Raw genomic sequence first — 14837 nt, forward strand, 5'->3', positions numbered from 1 at the left:
GCTGATCACAAAAACAAACTAGAATGTATTTATGAGGGCTCAAGGTTTATTTGGGTTTATTTCTGGGTATAGTTAGGACTAATGGTATTGTTGAATGTGGTCTTTTTATGAAGCATTAAGCAGCACTATCTGATAATGTAACCTATAAAACCTTAACTGAACCTCTGCGAGGCAGGTTGAGTCATTTGGAGAAATTCCTTAGGGATAATCTTGGAGTAGGGTTTGCAGTAACCACTGAACCTGGCCGAGTGTTTCATCTCTGAAAATAGTTGGATTCCTGTGAAGAGAGATGTACTTAATTGTGTTCATAGGTTTGCAAGTCATTGCTTATTTTTGACTGTTATCTTCAAACCTAGGTCTCTCACAAGCCCAGATCACTCACTCATACTCAAGCTGCCTCTCTGCCATATGTGGCCCTCACAGCCTGGTCTGCCATAAACAAGATTGGTGGCCTGAATGATAAGAATTGCACAGGAAAACGGTGAGTATCAGTGGTGGCATCTAAAACTCCCTTCTTTCCTTTGGTGACGCCTTTGCAGGGGATTCGTCAGAAGCGTTAAAACTAGGCTCACTTACATGAGCAGAGTTGCGCTAACAGTTAAAACAATTTCCAAAGAACTCTTGTGCCAGTTTGTACTTTTTCAATCTCATTCTGTTGATTCTTAGCTCAGTCCATTGAGAATTTTAAAAATATGTAGATGGATGTTAGGAGTCTGAACCTTCTAAAATGATGCAAAATTTTCGTATGTCAGTCTCTGGGAAGAAGGTCCATAGCTTTCATCAGATTCCCAAAAAGGTTAAGAATGACTTCCTTACAGATTTTAAAGAATGATGGAGTTGCTCTCACACTTGAAGGTTTCTATGAAAAACAGATGTAAAGGGTTTGAATATTGTTGAGTTCTCTTAGGCTCTGTGCTCTCTCAGGCTCCTTTAGGCAGCTCTGGTGCTTGCAGGACTTGCAGGTGTGCTTGCTGAGTTTGCAGAAACACAGTGAGTGTTAGATGCTTCTGAGTTCATATTCAGATTCTGCTGCTTTCTAGCTGGGTGGCCCGCTTGGACACTTCTCTTCTGTGAGTTTTGTTTTAGGGGTGAAACGAGATAACACATATAAAATGAGTGGCACAGGTTGTGGCACACAGAAGGCACTCAGTACGTGGCGGCTACTGTTCTTAGCAATGCAACTGCTGTATTCTTTGTGTTTCAGAAAGTTGGCATCATAGAGAAAACGGATGATTTTATCATTTGGTGAGAAAACTAGGTCCTCAGAACCATTCAGTGATGGTGATGAAGGAGAGAGCTGTAGGTCAAATTTTGTTTTCTGGTTGCTAAAGATTGTGCCGGAAAAATAACAAGTCTGTGTCATTCTGTACTCCTGTTGTTATGAAACATTGCACTTTCCCTTTAATGTGTTGGATTATAGACATTGAATTTAGTGAACGCTTAATAGCTGTATTTCTGAAAGCAGTATAAAGGCTATTCATCTAATGAGGTGCTACCCTTCATCGTAGAATTCAAGGTAAATATTCTAAAGGTCAACGCTGTTTATTTTTTAAGCTTTTGGGCCTTATCATTCTTGAAGTTGCCACTTTGGTCCAACACTTTGTTTAAATTAAATCAGTTTGATCATGTAGATTTTTCTAATGGTTTGTCATAGTTAATAACCTTGCAAAAATCGTGTTCAGGATTTTTAGACGTTTATTATTATTGTAGGCTCTGCAGTGACATTGATGCTTTGTTTTGTTTTTCCCTAAAAGCATTCAGCTTTCTGTGCCCCCATGACCACTCCAGATAGAGAGCTCTCATTCCTTTTGCTGGTTCAGGCCCTCCAGGCATACTTTTTTTAGTATTCTGTAGAAAATGAGTTAGAAACAGATCTAACTATCTCTTGTCTTCCCAGTTTATCGTTGGCTTTGTAGGTACTATGTTATCTTCTGTTTAAGCAGTAATGGCTTGGAGCTGGGGAAGTAGAGACCTGGGTTCCTCTCTCTACACTGCTACTAACTAATCAGCTGACCACATGCATGCTTTTTATGGTCTCTTTGCTGTTTCCACCAAGGTACTGAGTGTAGGACAATGTAGGTTGTTAGGCGAGCTTTGAGAAGTGGAAAGTTTTATACTTATAAAAGTGATTTATATGTTATATTGAGTTGGGTCAGTTCATTGATTTAGCCACTTGTTAACCACACTGGAATGAAATCCACTGTAAAGAGCCTCACTGGCTCACATCATGGACTTGTGTCACATTCCCACATGTGTGGTGACTCAGAGGATGCCTTTGTTCCGAGTGGCAGTGAGAGCTTGGCCCTTGGTGCTCTAGGAAATTTGTTTACTGAAATTATTACACATGGGTAGTAATAATGGCCTTCCTCTCCAACTCCTTATTTTTATTTTTTTTTTAGAAATTTTAATTAATTAATTTTTTTGTTTTGGCTGCATTGGGTCTTCATTGCTGTGTGCAGGCTTTCTGTAGTTGCGGCGAGAGGGGGCTACTCTTCGTTGCGGTGCACGGGCTTCTCATTGCGGTGGCTTCTCTTGTTGCAGAGCACGGGCTCTAGGCGCGCGGGCTTCAGTAGTTGTGGCTCGCGGGCTCTAGAGCGCAGGCTCGGTAGTTGTGGCACACGGGCTTAGTTGCTCCACGGCATGTGGGATCTTCCCGGACCAGGGCTCAAACCTGTGTCCCCTGCATTGGCAGGCGGATTCCTAAGCACTGCACCACCAGGGAAGTCCCTCCAGCTCCTTATTTGTGAGAATCACATGAGAGATGTGAGCACCTTAAAATACTGTAAAAATACTTTTACATGAAGAAATTACTATTATAGGGGGATTTTACTAACTTAAATGCAGAGGTTCCGGTGTCCAAAGTAGCTTTTTTCAGTTTGACTATCCTTTGTGATTGGTGGAGCATATTTTGGCTTCTCTAAGCAATAATTATTCTTTTACTGTTAGCTATTGGCATTAAGGCAGTCTTTAGTCTGCACAAAGCAAATCAGTGTTTGTCATCAAGGACCAACAGTGTTTTTCTAGCCAGTTAATTAAAAAAACCTAAAACTAACAATGACAAAAACACCCACCTTGAAAGAATTTACAGGATTTCTTTGTAACAAACAGCTTTTTGAAATTAAGACAAAGCTTTCTAAGGCCTCCATGGTGTTTTGCTTTTCCTTCTTTGGTCTATAATTATATTTCTGTAACAACTGAGCATCAGTTAACCAAGGGGATAATTTAATATTGACATCATGTGTCTTTTTTGCCCACGCTTTGGTATCACTAGAAAAGTCAATTCTATTCGATGGTTATATTTATTGGTAGTGTCATGCTCTGCCTGAAATTCATCTCTTGCTGGGAAGTTGTACTTCACTGTTTGCCAGAAGTATTAGAAAGTGTTAGAAATTGAACCATTCCTCCCCCGCAGAATAAATTTCACTTTTAAATTGTGTATACTTGAAACTCAATGAAGTGGATTTAGGAATGCTTTTCCCTCTTTCTTTTTTGAGATTAGGCTTTACGACAATAACACTTTGTCATGTAATTGTAAATTAGGTGTCTGATGAATTCTGTTTATAGAATTAGACAGGCTCAAACATAAAACATTGGATCCCCCCCGCCCATATGCTTATCCCGGCAATTACAACAGCTTCCTTCTTTCAGCGGCCTTCACCTGCCTCTCCTTCCCCCACCCAACCCACCTCTTCCTCCGCCCTCTCCACTCCCACCACCCCTGGGGACTTTGGGTTTTCATTTGCACTTTGACTAGGTTGTACAGGGAGAGGGGAAAGGGGAAGGAGAAAGAAACCCCTGTGGCCTAGTTGCTTGGAGAAATCCTGGGGTTGGGAGAAAGGAGTGCTGGCTCTGGCCTGGCTGTGTGCTGCCCATGAATCGCCTCCACCCCAGGCCTGTTTTCCAGGGAGCTCCGGGACGGCTCCGTTAGAGGAATTAGTAGCAAACTCTTTCTGGGCCATTTGTGTTTTACAGATAGTTGCCCCTGTCACCTAGAAAACTGTCTTGTGACGTGTAGGAGTCGTGTAGGAGTCGTTCACTCTTCAGTGCACCGTAACCTCACTTCCGGCTTTGCTGATCAGCTGCAGGTGTTCTCACCAGGGTCATAGCTGACCGAGTTGCCAACCCAACGATACTTTTCAGTTCTTACAATTTGACCTCTGAAGTCTCTGGCGCTGTTGCCCACTTTTGTCATGCTCACTTTTTCCGTGGTTTCAGGGGCACTAAACTCCTTTAGTTTTCTTCTTGCCTTTTGGACCAATTCTTATCATTTTTAAAGGCTCCTTTTCTTCCCCCAGCCCTTGAACTGTACCTGCTTTCCCATTGTCTCTCCATCTTTCCTGTCTCCCAGGGTTATCTCATCTGCTCCCAGTTTCTTTTTATATTTTGGTAACTTGCAGATCCTATTTCTGACCCCATCCTCTCTACTCAGTTCCATCCAGTTAGGTGTCCCCTTTGCAGCTGAAACTCAACTTGTGCAAAACAAGACTTACCGACGACCACCCTGACGCTTCCTCTATATTCCTACTGTCAGTTAACTGTGATTTTCCATAAGCCAAGATGTGGTATTGTTCCCAAACCCTGCTCCCTCCCCTTCTGCTGTGCAACTCATTATTGTCCATGTCATGTAAAATTTAGGATTGTTGTCAGATTTGGAAAAATGTCTTCCAAGTTTCTTTATGAGTTGCAAGATTCCAGGGCACCTCACGTTTCCTGGTGCAGTGAATAAGCCCAAAATACTTTTGCATTTTAATTGACAACCTTCATTAACTAGCTTGTTGTTGATATCTTCCCTGTAGTGGTGTCAAATGACAAAAATAATACAATTTAATAACCAGTTTAATATCCTTTATTCAACGGAAAACCGTCCACAAGCGGCGGAGCTCTCTTCCCAAGGGATTTTGGGCGGGACTGTGTTTTATGCAGCTTTAGAAGTGGCAACACAGAAACAAGGCGTGATTGGCTAGGAGGTCTGATTTCCCTATAAGGCTAGCAGGTCCTGGTTTCTAGGGTGAGGTGAGCTAAAGCTGAGTTGGAGGATGGTGATTAGTGCTAGGTTTCCTTGGCAGTGAGGCAGGCTGTGACATGGGCTGGGCCACTGGGGTGGCCTCCATTTTGTGGGTCCTGAATCACAAATTAACTTTATCAGTGATGTGTTGTAAGTTTTTACATGTCTTTTAATTGGAAGAATTTTCTACAGACCAGCTTCTGGTTCTGTACATTTCAGACTTCGCTTCTCTTTCACTGCTCATATAATCCAATGCTAGGTACCATGATATTCAGTCTTATCGTAATAAAATGTTATGATACCTTGTGGTGTTGACTTAGTGGGAAATAGGAATATTCCTGGAAGGCATTCTTAAACCAGGACAGCCTGTAATAACTTAACTGTACTCAGAAATTACTATGAACCACATCAGTATTTCCCACTAAGCCCAAAGCAGATGTATTTCCAAATCAAATCTAGTGTCACCTGACAAGAGAGGAAGTATAATGGAGAGGAAAGTAGGAGTGGAAAGAGGCAGCAGATTTACTGATTGTGGTTAGTAGGGAGGAAAGATAATTTTCCGTCTACCCTTCTGAGTTCTCTGCCGAGACCTCTGTAACAGAAGACAGGGAAACAAGAGAAAAACAAACAGAAGTTTATTAACATGTGCACCTCACGTATACACGAGAGATACCCAGGAAAAATGAGTAACTCAAAGAGTTAGCTTAGAATTCAGGCCAAAATGCCATCTTTAGTTCAAGACAAAAGATAGAGTGTAGGGAAGGCCAGTTGTGGAAAGTTTACGAGGAAAAGCAAGAATAAAGTTAGTTATGCAAATTTAAATTGGTGCCTTCTCCATTGATAAGGGTCTACAGTTATCTCCAGGGATTAACCTTTGTCCTTCTTGGTAAAGAGTAAAGCAAGCACCTTTGCTTTTAGGCAAATCGGAGAAGTACAGAGATTTCTTACATCTGCTTCTTCTCTGTTGCCTTCAGCTCTGAATAATCCTTATGCCTAAGTGGTATATTTTGGGGTGCCATATTCTTCTACCCTTCATTAGCATATCTTACTTCTGCAAGTTTTACAAAAGCATATGTCTGTTACCCTAAAACTCGGTTCGCCTCTTGGTGGGTGTCAAGCCAAAAGACACAACCACGCCAAAGATAAGGAGAAGGAAGGACTTGTAATATTATCACTTGCAGCAAGTAAGGAGACCGCTGGGGCTCTTTCCCAAAGCAGTCTCTCTCCAAACAGCAAAATTGGGTAAGTTTTAAGCTAAGAGAACATGAATATTCATGAAGGGGCTCGGCCTTTAGTTGATTGAAGTCACAAGGGTCAGAAAAGGGCAACATCATCATCCCTTAGGTTCCAGTTCATCTGGTGGTTGAGCGCTTCAGGCTAATCTTTATCATTGACAGAACTGGGAGTCATTACAACTGACATATTATCTTTGCTATTGTTACTTTTCTTGCCTGATAAGAGTTATTTCTGCATTCTTTTGTTCCCTTAAGATCGTTAATTACTGAGACCTGTTCAAGGGCAAGCATTGTGGCCAGGCTTATATCACAAAATGGTTCAGGCCAAAAAATGGCTTCTCTTCTGTCAAGAAAGCCCAACCTGGTTCTCTTTCTCTGGGGATCCCCTACCCTATCTGCTTGCATGCCCATTCAGATACATTGCTGGGGCTCTTCTCCAGGCCTTATGTAAGTGGGAGGGACTGAAGCTTAAGCTTCACTGGCTCCGTAGAGGAGGAAAAATATCTCTTTCCTCTGCTCTTTTAAGTCTTGGCTGGGGCCCCCGTAACAAAAAGCAGATAAGGGCTTCCCTGGTGGCGCAGTGGTTGAGAATCTGCCTGCCAATGCAGGGGACACGGGTTCGAGCCCTGGTCTGGGAAGATCCCACATGCCGTGGAGCAACTAAGCCCGTGAGCCACAGCTACTGAGCCTGCGCGTCTGGAGCCTGTGCTCCGCAACAAGAGAGGCCGCGATAGTGAGAGGCCCGCGCGCCGCGATGAGGAGTGGCCCCCGCTTGCCGCAACTAGAGAAAGCCCGCGCACAGAAACGAAGACCCAACACAGCCATAAATAAATAAATAATTTTTTTTTAAAAAGGACAGATAAATTAACAAGAGAAAAGCATACACATTTATTTGTTTGTAAGTTTTATGCAACATGGGAGCCTTTATAACGAAATGAAGACCCAAAGAAGTGGTTAAAACTGAGCATTTTTTTTTTTTTAATTGAAGTACAGTTGACATATAGCATTATGTTAGTTTCAGGTGTACGACACATGATCCGACAATCAAATGTATTACGAAATGGTCACCACAAGTCCAGTAACCTTCTTTCACCATATAAAATTATTACAGTATTATCGACGGTATTCTTTATGCTGTATATTACATCCCCATGACCTACTTATTTTATCACTGTAAGTTTTCATCTCTTAATCCCCTTCACCTATTTTGCCCAAGTCTCCTTCCCTTCTGGCAACCACCTATTTGCTTTCTGTATCTGTAAGTCTGTTTCCTTTTTTTTTTTTTTTTTTTTTAATTTTTTGGCCGCGCGGCATGTGGGATCCTACTTCTCCAACCAGGGATCGAACCCGTGCCCCCTGCTCTGGAAGCACAGAGTCTTAACCACTGGATTCGCTAAGGTGCCATATGTTCGGGTGGCACTTCCTGAATCCTGTCACTTCCATGGTAAACCTCCTCTGACCATGCTACTTCTCTCATCCATTCTCGTGTTGCCATGATAAATGAGCCTTCCCTCTGTCTTCCTTCCTCTGTTTTGCACCAGATGGAAGGAACCAGTGTCCTGGGATGGTTCCCACTGCCTGTCCCATCTGGGGAGATGTGTTCCCAGTACCCCAGGTTGAAATTCTGAGTACATTTCCCTCAGAACCGTCGTTATACTGTGTATAAGGTTCTTGGTCCATTATGGGTTAACTAAACCTTTTTAAAGGGCTACCCTGGGCATCTTGCCAAGATGTATAAATAGCTTTGTTTTCATGGGAAAATGTGTTTAAAGTTCCGAACAGCTAATTTACACATGAACTCTTCTGTAAATTGGGGAATGTCTGCATGAATTATGGAGAAGTAGAAGAAGGGGACACACAAACCCAGGCTGTCTTAGTCATGTTTGGTTGATTTATTTTGTAATTCTATTCCCCTTATTCAGATTAAGTTTCTCACTTAAGGGAATAAATTTAGCATATTATGATATGCTTTGCTATCTTTCACCCATTTTTCCTCCAGATTTAAAAGTAGTGTGTGAAACTAAAAAAGATGAGTTTATACATTTTCAGCATCATCCTTATCTTTTAAAGACCATTTATTTCTACTGATGGAAGATTTAGCCATATTTAAATCAGCTTTGTTTCGGAGCCATTAGGACTTAATGAAGGGCACTCTACTCTTGTGACTTTTTTTTTCCCATTACAAGTATGTGGTCTGGGGGGAATCGTGAAGGTCATATACTTCTACGTTAGAAAGGTGGAGAAACTAAATATAAGCTTAAATTAGATTGAAAATGCCAATTCGCATTCACTAACACCTAGAGTACACCTCTGTGATTATCATTTCATAGCTGATGAATCTGAGGCCTAGAGATTCAGTTAATGAGAGAGTTGGGACTAGATCCCAGGTCTCTAGATATCTGGCCCTGGCATTCAGAGATTTCTGGGGCTTAGCCAGAATGTAGAAATTTGAAAGGCAATTCCCTACTTCTGGATCGCCTGCTGTTTTGTAGTATGTTTCATATATTTTTTATGTGTAAGGCAATTAGGGTGTTGATGCCTTGTCTCGTAAGATTGTGATACTGAAAAATGTGATTGTAGAGGACTTAGGTGCTCAGATGCTAAATACAAAGTGACTCAGTCATGGGAAGGAAACTAGTTGCTCCGCAGCATGTGGGATCTTCCCGGACCAGGGCTCGAACCCATGTCCCCCGCATTGGCAAGTAGATTCTTAACCACTGCACCACCAGGAAAGCCCTCTCTCATATTTTTACATCAGCCACAATGCAGTTCCCACTGACTGCCAAAGAAGCTTTGCGTGGGGACTTAGGAAGTAAGAGAAGAATGTGACTAAAATTCTTGGCAATTTTGAATTATAGTGCTTTTTGTAAAGAGAGTATTTCCTGGGCCCTTACTCTTTATAAACCAATAAGCGATACGTAGAAGATATAGCAGTACACCTTTCTTCACTCTACAAATAGTCTACTACTTCGGTGAAGTTTGAATATATTTCACGACCATTATAGCAAGCTGGGTAGAAAGTATTCCCACTATATAGCACTGAAGTGAAGGGCCACAGGGGTTAAGCAACAGCAGTATTTTCCCTTTGTATTGAAAGTGCTTTGAAGAGTACAGGAATAGTTCCTTCAGCCATAGGGCTTCAAACTATGGAGGACCAGCTGACTTATTGCTGGCTTGAAAAATATATTTGCCTGCTGTCCGTTTTGGGGACTTTCTTTGTTTAAAGAAATGTACAGGCCCTGGTTGGACCTGCACAAAATATGGAGTTTGCATGACCAGAGAATGAATGGTGTGCCCCCAGGGCTGCTTCACAAACTGACCTGCTTCTGTAGCACTTCTTTTTGCTTGCTCCTTGCCTGTTTTGCACTCACTGGCGCCGCCAAGTGGCACCATCAGGAACTGAAGGTGCTAATGCAGAACCACTCCCTCTTCCACCAAGCGCTGCTAAGAAACACATTTTTGCTTTTTCATATGGAGGAGTGAGACTGCTTTGAATCAAGAGTTACAGGGAAGCTATGAACTGACAATAATGAGTTGGAGATGTGTCTGGCCATTGGATCCTTAAGCAGCCATTGTATTTGGTATCCTCTTAATTCTCAGGGTGAGAATTAGAAATTCATTTCAAGCTTTTCTTTATTGGAAGAAATTTTAATGCAGTCTTTCAAATAGCCAGGTGATTCCCTCATTTGGGGTAGTAGCAATTGTTGTTAATTGTAGGATATAATGCTGATTTAGATTATTTTTATTTATTTAATTAATTTTTTTTTTTTTTGGCTGTGTTGGGTCTTTGTTGCTGCGCACGGGCTTTCTCTAGTTGCGGCGAGCGGGGGCTACTCTTTGTTGCAGTGCGCAGGCTTCTCATTGCGGTGGCTTCTCTTTGTTGCGGAGCACGGGCTCTAGGTGTGTGGGCTTCAGTAGTTGCAGTGCTCGGGCTCAGTAGTTGTGGCTTGCGGGCTCTAGAGCGCAGGCTCAGTAGTTGTGGCTCATGGGCTTAGTTGCTCTGTGGCATATGGGATCTTCCCGGACCAGGGATTGAACCCGTGTCCCCTGCATTGGCAGGGGGATTCTCAACCGCTGCGCCACCAGGGAAGTCCCTAGATGATTTTTAAAGTCAAGCAACATTGATCAGGCATCTGCTACACCCAGGATAGTATGGCTGGTGCCGGGCGTAATATGAGGTCTCTGTCCTCAGAGTCTTGCAGAATGGCCTGGGCAGCAAGCATGTGAATGAAAGTTAACAATGTGTCCAACACCAAATGCGGGCAGGGATGTCAGGATCAGGGCTATCTCTAGGGTATTGTGCAGGCAAACTGGGATTTGAGCCTTTGAGGGAAGGGAGACCTCAGCAGGCAGTGAAAGGCATTTGAGAGCCTGAGGCATGGGCCAGCATACATGGGACTTGGGGTTCCAAGTGAGGGGACTGGGGAGGCTCAGGTGGAGAGTTCTGTTCCAGAAATAGAGGAAGTCGGAGTTGCAAAAAAGATTAGATTGTGAAGAACTTAAATGAGAGTTTGACTAGTTACATTTCTATAAGAATGTGCCAAAATAAGAGGGTAAAATATCCCATGGATGAACTAATTTTGGGATGTATCTGTGAAGCAGTCTTAGTGCTTCTCCCCTCCCCCACCGTGCCCCCATTTAGGAAGCATTAAAGCTATTAAATGTGTGAATTGAAGGATTTTGGAGGAGTTGATCTTTAAAGTTTCTTTTATTCTTCACAATTTATAATTCCATGAAATTAAAAGTAACTCTTCTAAAAGGAACATCATTTTCAAAGAGACTTGTCTTAATTACATTTGATGGTAATTTGGTGGTAATTTCAAAGGGAATAGCTGGCTTACAAATATTACTAATAACTTCTAAGATCTAAAGGGTGACAACCAGCCTTCTGTGATATGGGTAAGAGAGAAAAATAAAATAAAATGAAACTAGGGTTAAGATTGTAGACAGAATGTATGTTCCAGGTGTACCTGATTGAGATAGGTGACAAAATTCCCTGCACTTTCCAGCAGCCAAGTCAAAGAGGGACCCACAACCTGCAGTTACACAATTTTCAGTGACAGATAAATAGAAGCATAGCTACTGCCACCAACTTAGTCTTCAGAAAAATGTTTTTTTCCTGTGGGCACTCATAAAGAGAATTCTCAGGAAGAATTCTCTCAACAGTATCTCCTTAGCTAATGTAGTGTCAAATATCAAACGGACACTTTTTATAATGTCTCTCAGCCTAGACTGGTAACAGAACACCAAAGTGCAGTTCAGTACAAACAATTTTCTGAGGACCTGAATCTATGCAGCCTGGGGAAGGCAGTTCACTGGAGCTCTAGCTTAATTCAGAATAAAATGTGAGAATATGTAAAGCAGAGATTCTTGACTAGTGATTTTCTTTTGAATCATGCCTTCTTTGGGAAATTGATGATAAGTCTGGATCCTTCTCCCCAATGCACATATGCATGATCTCACCAAATTTTGCATGTTATTTCAGTCAGTTCACAATTTCACAGGGTTCACACCCTCACAGCTCTCACCAGCACTCATCCACAAACTCCAGGCTGCACATCCTTGGTCTAGAGTGGCAGGAAGACTACATACAGTAAGGAAACATGGTAAAAACCTGGAGCACAAGCATGTTTGTGCTGATAGAACAGATTCATCTGCTTAACAAGAAGCCAAATTGAAGATAAGATTGGTTTCCATTTATGAAAGCTGGTGAGCATGATGGGACGTGCCTGAACAAAAGACGTTTATTCCACTTTGGCAAGAATGTGGTCAGGAATGTGATTTTTCTTAGAGAGCAACTGAATATACTGTAACACACTAAAAAGAATCCCAAAGCTCCCTCTTATAGAGAAAGCTATGGTAATTTAAGCCTAGAAAAATTGTAAGACAGATGTTACCAGAAGCATCTGAGCTACTTTAAAAAATACAAATCATTGGTATTTTTGGTATATTGTATTCTTGGCAGAGAGTTCATAGTATGTCTAACGTTAAGCACTTATAGGTTCTTGGTGAACCTAAAAAATCCTTGTGTAGTAGAATCTTGGGAAGCTGAATGATTTTGTTTGCTTTGGGGATTATCTTTGAGCCAGTTACATGTTGAAAATGTCTTGTTTGTTTATCCAGTTATGTTGGCTTAATATTTTCATTAGTTATAGTTTTTTTTTGCATTGCAGTGTTTTAATCTTGGGTGCTTCAGGCGGAGTTGGTACTTTTGCTATACAGGTAAGACAATTTCTTTATCTTGTGAAGAGGAAGATTATTATTTTCATGAATTTATAAATTTATATATTGTGAACTATTTTTCCTTGAAAGGTGAGAGAAATTACATTCACTGTGATTTCAGCTTGCTCTTCTAAGAAGGAAATTTTCTAATGTAGAAGGAAGTGTTAACCTTTCCAGTGGTTTAATATATGAGTGAGTTTGTGGCTGTCCTATATAACAAATGTAGGAAAGCTTTTAAGGAAGAAGACCATGGGCAGTGAAAGTGGATGGAAGTTGGCAATTCTGTAGAAATTGATAAGCTGGTTCTAAAATATATATAGAAATGCAATAGCCAAAATGCTGTATAAAAATGACAATACTCCCCCAAAGTGATCTACAGATTCAGTGCAGTCTTATCAAAATGGCAGCTGCCTATTTTTTGCATAAATGGCCAAGCTGAACCTAAAATGCATATGGAATTGCAAGGGACCCCAAATTGCCAAACAATCTTGAAAAAGAACAAAATTGGAGGACTCACACTTCTCTAATTTAAGACTTACTTACAAAACTACAGTAATCAAAACAGTGGTACTGGCATAAAGATAGATATATAGATCAATGGAACAGAGTAGAGCATCCAGAAATAAACCTATGGTCAGTTGATTTATTTTTTAAAGGTTTATTTTATTTTATTTTTGGCCACACCACAGAGCATGTAGGATCTTAGTTCCCTAACCAGGGATCCAACCCGTGCCCCCCTGCAGTGGAAGCACAGATTCTTAACCACTGGACCACCAGGGAAGTCCCAGTGGCCAATTGATTTTTGACCTGGGTGGCAAGACCATTAAACAGGGGAAAGAATAGTCTTTTCAGTGAATGGTATTGGAGCAACTAGATGCACATGCAAAAGGATGAAGTTGGACCTCTACCTCACGTATGTGTGAAAACTAATTCAAACTGGATTAAAGACCTAAATGTAAGAGCTAAAACCATAAAACTCTTAGAAGGAAACATAGGAATAAATCTTCGTACATTGGATTTGGCAATAGATTCTTAGAGGTGACACCAAAAGCACAAGCAAAAGAAGGAAAAATTAGATGAATTGGACTTCATTAAATTCAAAACTTTTGTGCATCAAAGGATACTATCAAGAAAGTAAAAAGACAACACACAGAATGGGAGCAGATATTTACAAATCATGTATCTAATAAAGGTATGGTATCCAGAATATGTAAAGAACTCTCACAACTCAACAACAAAAAGACAATCCAGTTAAAAAATCAACAAAGGACTTGAATAGACATTTCTTCAAAGAAGATATAAAAATGGGCAGTAAGTTCATGGAAAGATGTTCAACATCATTAGTCATTAGGGAAATGCAAATCAAAGCTGCAATTGAATGATTGGCTTAAGGAGATTGTGTGTGTGTGTGTGTGTGTGTGTGTGTGTACACAATGCAATATTACTCAGCCATAAAATATGAAATATTGCCATTTGTAGCAACATGGATGGACCTAGAGAATATTATGCTTAGTGAAATAAGTCAGAGAAAGATAAATACTGTGTGATATCACTTGTATGTGGAATCTAAAAAAAAGTAATACAAATGAATCTATATACAAAACAGAAACAGACTCACAGACATAGAAAACAAACATATGGTTACCAAAGGGGAGAGGGGGAAGGGACAAATTAGGAGTATGGGATTAATAGATACAAACTACTATCCATAAAATAGATAAGCAACAAGGATTTACTGTGTAGCACAGGGAATTATACCCAATATCTTCTAACAACTTATAATGGAATATAATATGCAAAAAAAACCCTGAATACCTGAAATTAACACAATATTGTAAATCAACTACACTTCAATTAAAAAAAAAACCACAATGAGATATCACTTCACACCTACTAGGATGGCTATTAAAAAAATGGAAAATAACATTGTTGGCAAGGATGTAGAGAAATTGAAACCCTCATATGTTGCTAGTGGGAATGTAAAATGGTGCAGCTACAGTGGGAAAAAATTTGGCAGTTTCTTAAAATTCTTAATTCTATGTTGAACACAGAATTACCCTATGACCCAGCAATTCCATTTCTAGGTATATACCCGAGAGAAATGAAAACCTATGTTCAAACAAAAACTTATATACAAATGTTCATAGCAGCATCAATATCCATAATGGACAAAGAAATGGCAGCAGCCCTAATGTCTATCAACTGATGAATAGAAAAACAAAATGTGGTATATATACACAATGGAATGTTATTTAGCCATCAAAAGGAGTGAAATTCTGCTACATAATACAACATGGATAAACCTTCAAAACATTATGCTAAGTGAAAGAATTCAGACACAAAAGGTCACATTTTTGTATGATTCCATTTATGTC

The 14837-nt window shown here is 40.6% G+C and overlaps 1 protein-coding gene across 1 annotated transcript in view; it reads left to right on the forward strand.

The window, feature by feature from the left end:
- Positions 1 to 14837, forward strand: part of RTN4IP1 (reticulon 4 interacting protein 1) — a 45962-nt gene that overhangs the window by 6402 nt on the left and 24723 nt on the right. The window contains exons 4-5 of the mRNA XM_068551365.1: positions 357 to 481; positions 12414 to 12462. Of these exons, the coding sequence (XP_068407466.1) occupies positions 357 to 481; positions 12414 to 12462 (174 nt within the window). The remainder of the gene's footprint in view (positions 1 to 356; positions 482 to 12413; positions 12463 to 14837) is intronic.

Source organism: Eschrichtius robustus, chromosome 9, assembly GCF_028021215.1.
Source record: "Eschrichtius robustus isolate mEscRob2 chromosome 9, mEscRob2.pri, whole genome shotgun sequence".
Taxonomy (NCBI): domain Eukaryota; kingdom Metazoa; phylum Chordata; class Mammalia; order Artiodactyla; family Eschrichtiidae; genus Eschrichtius; species Eschrichtius robustus.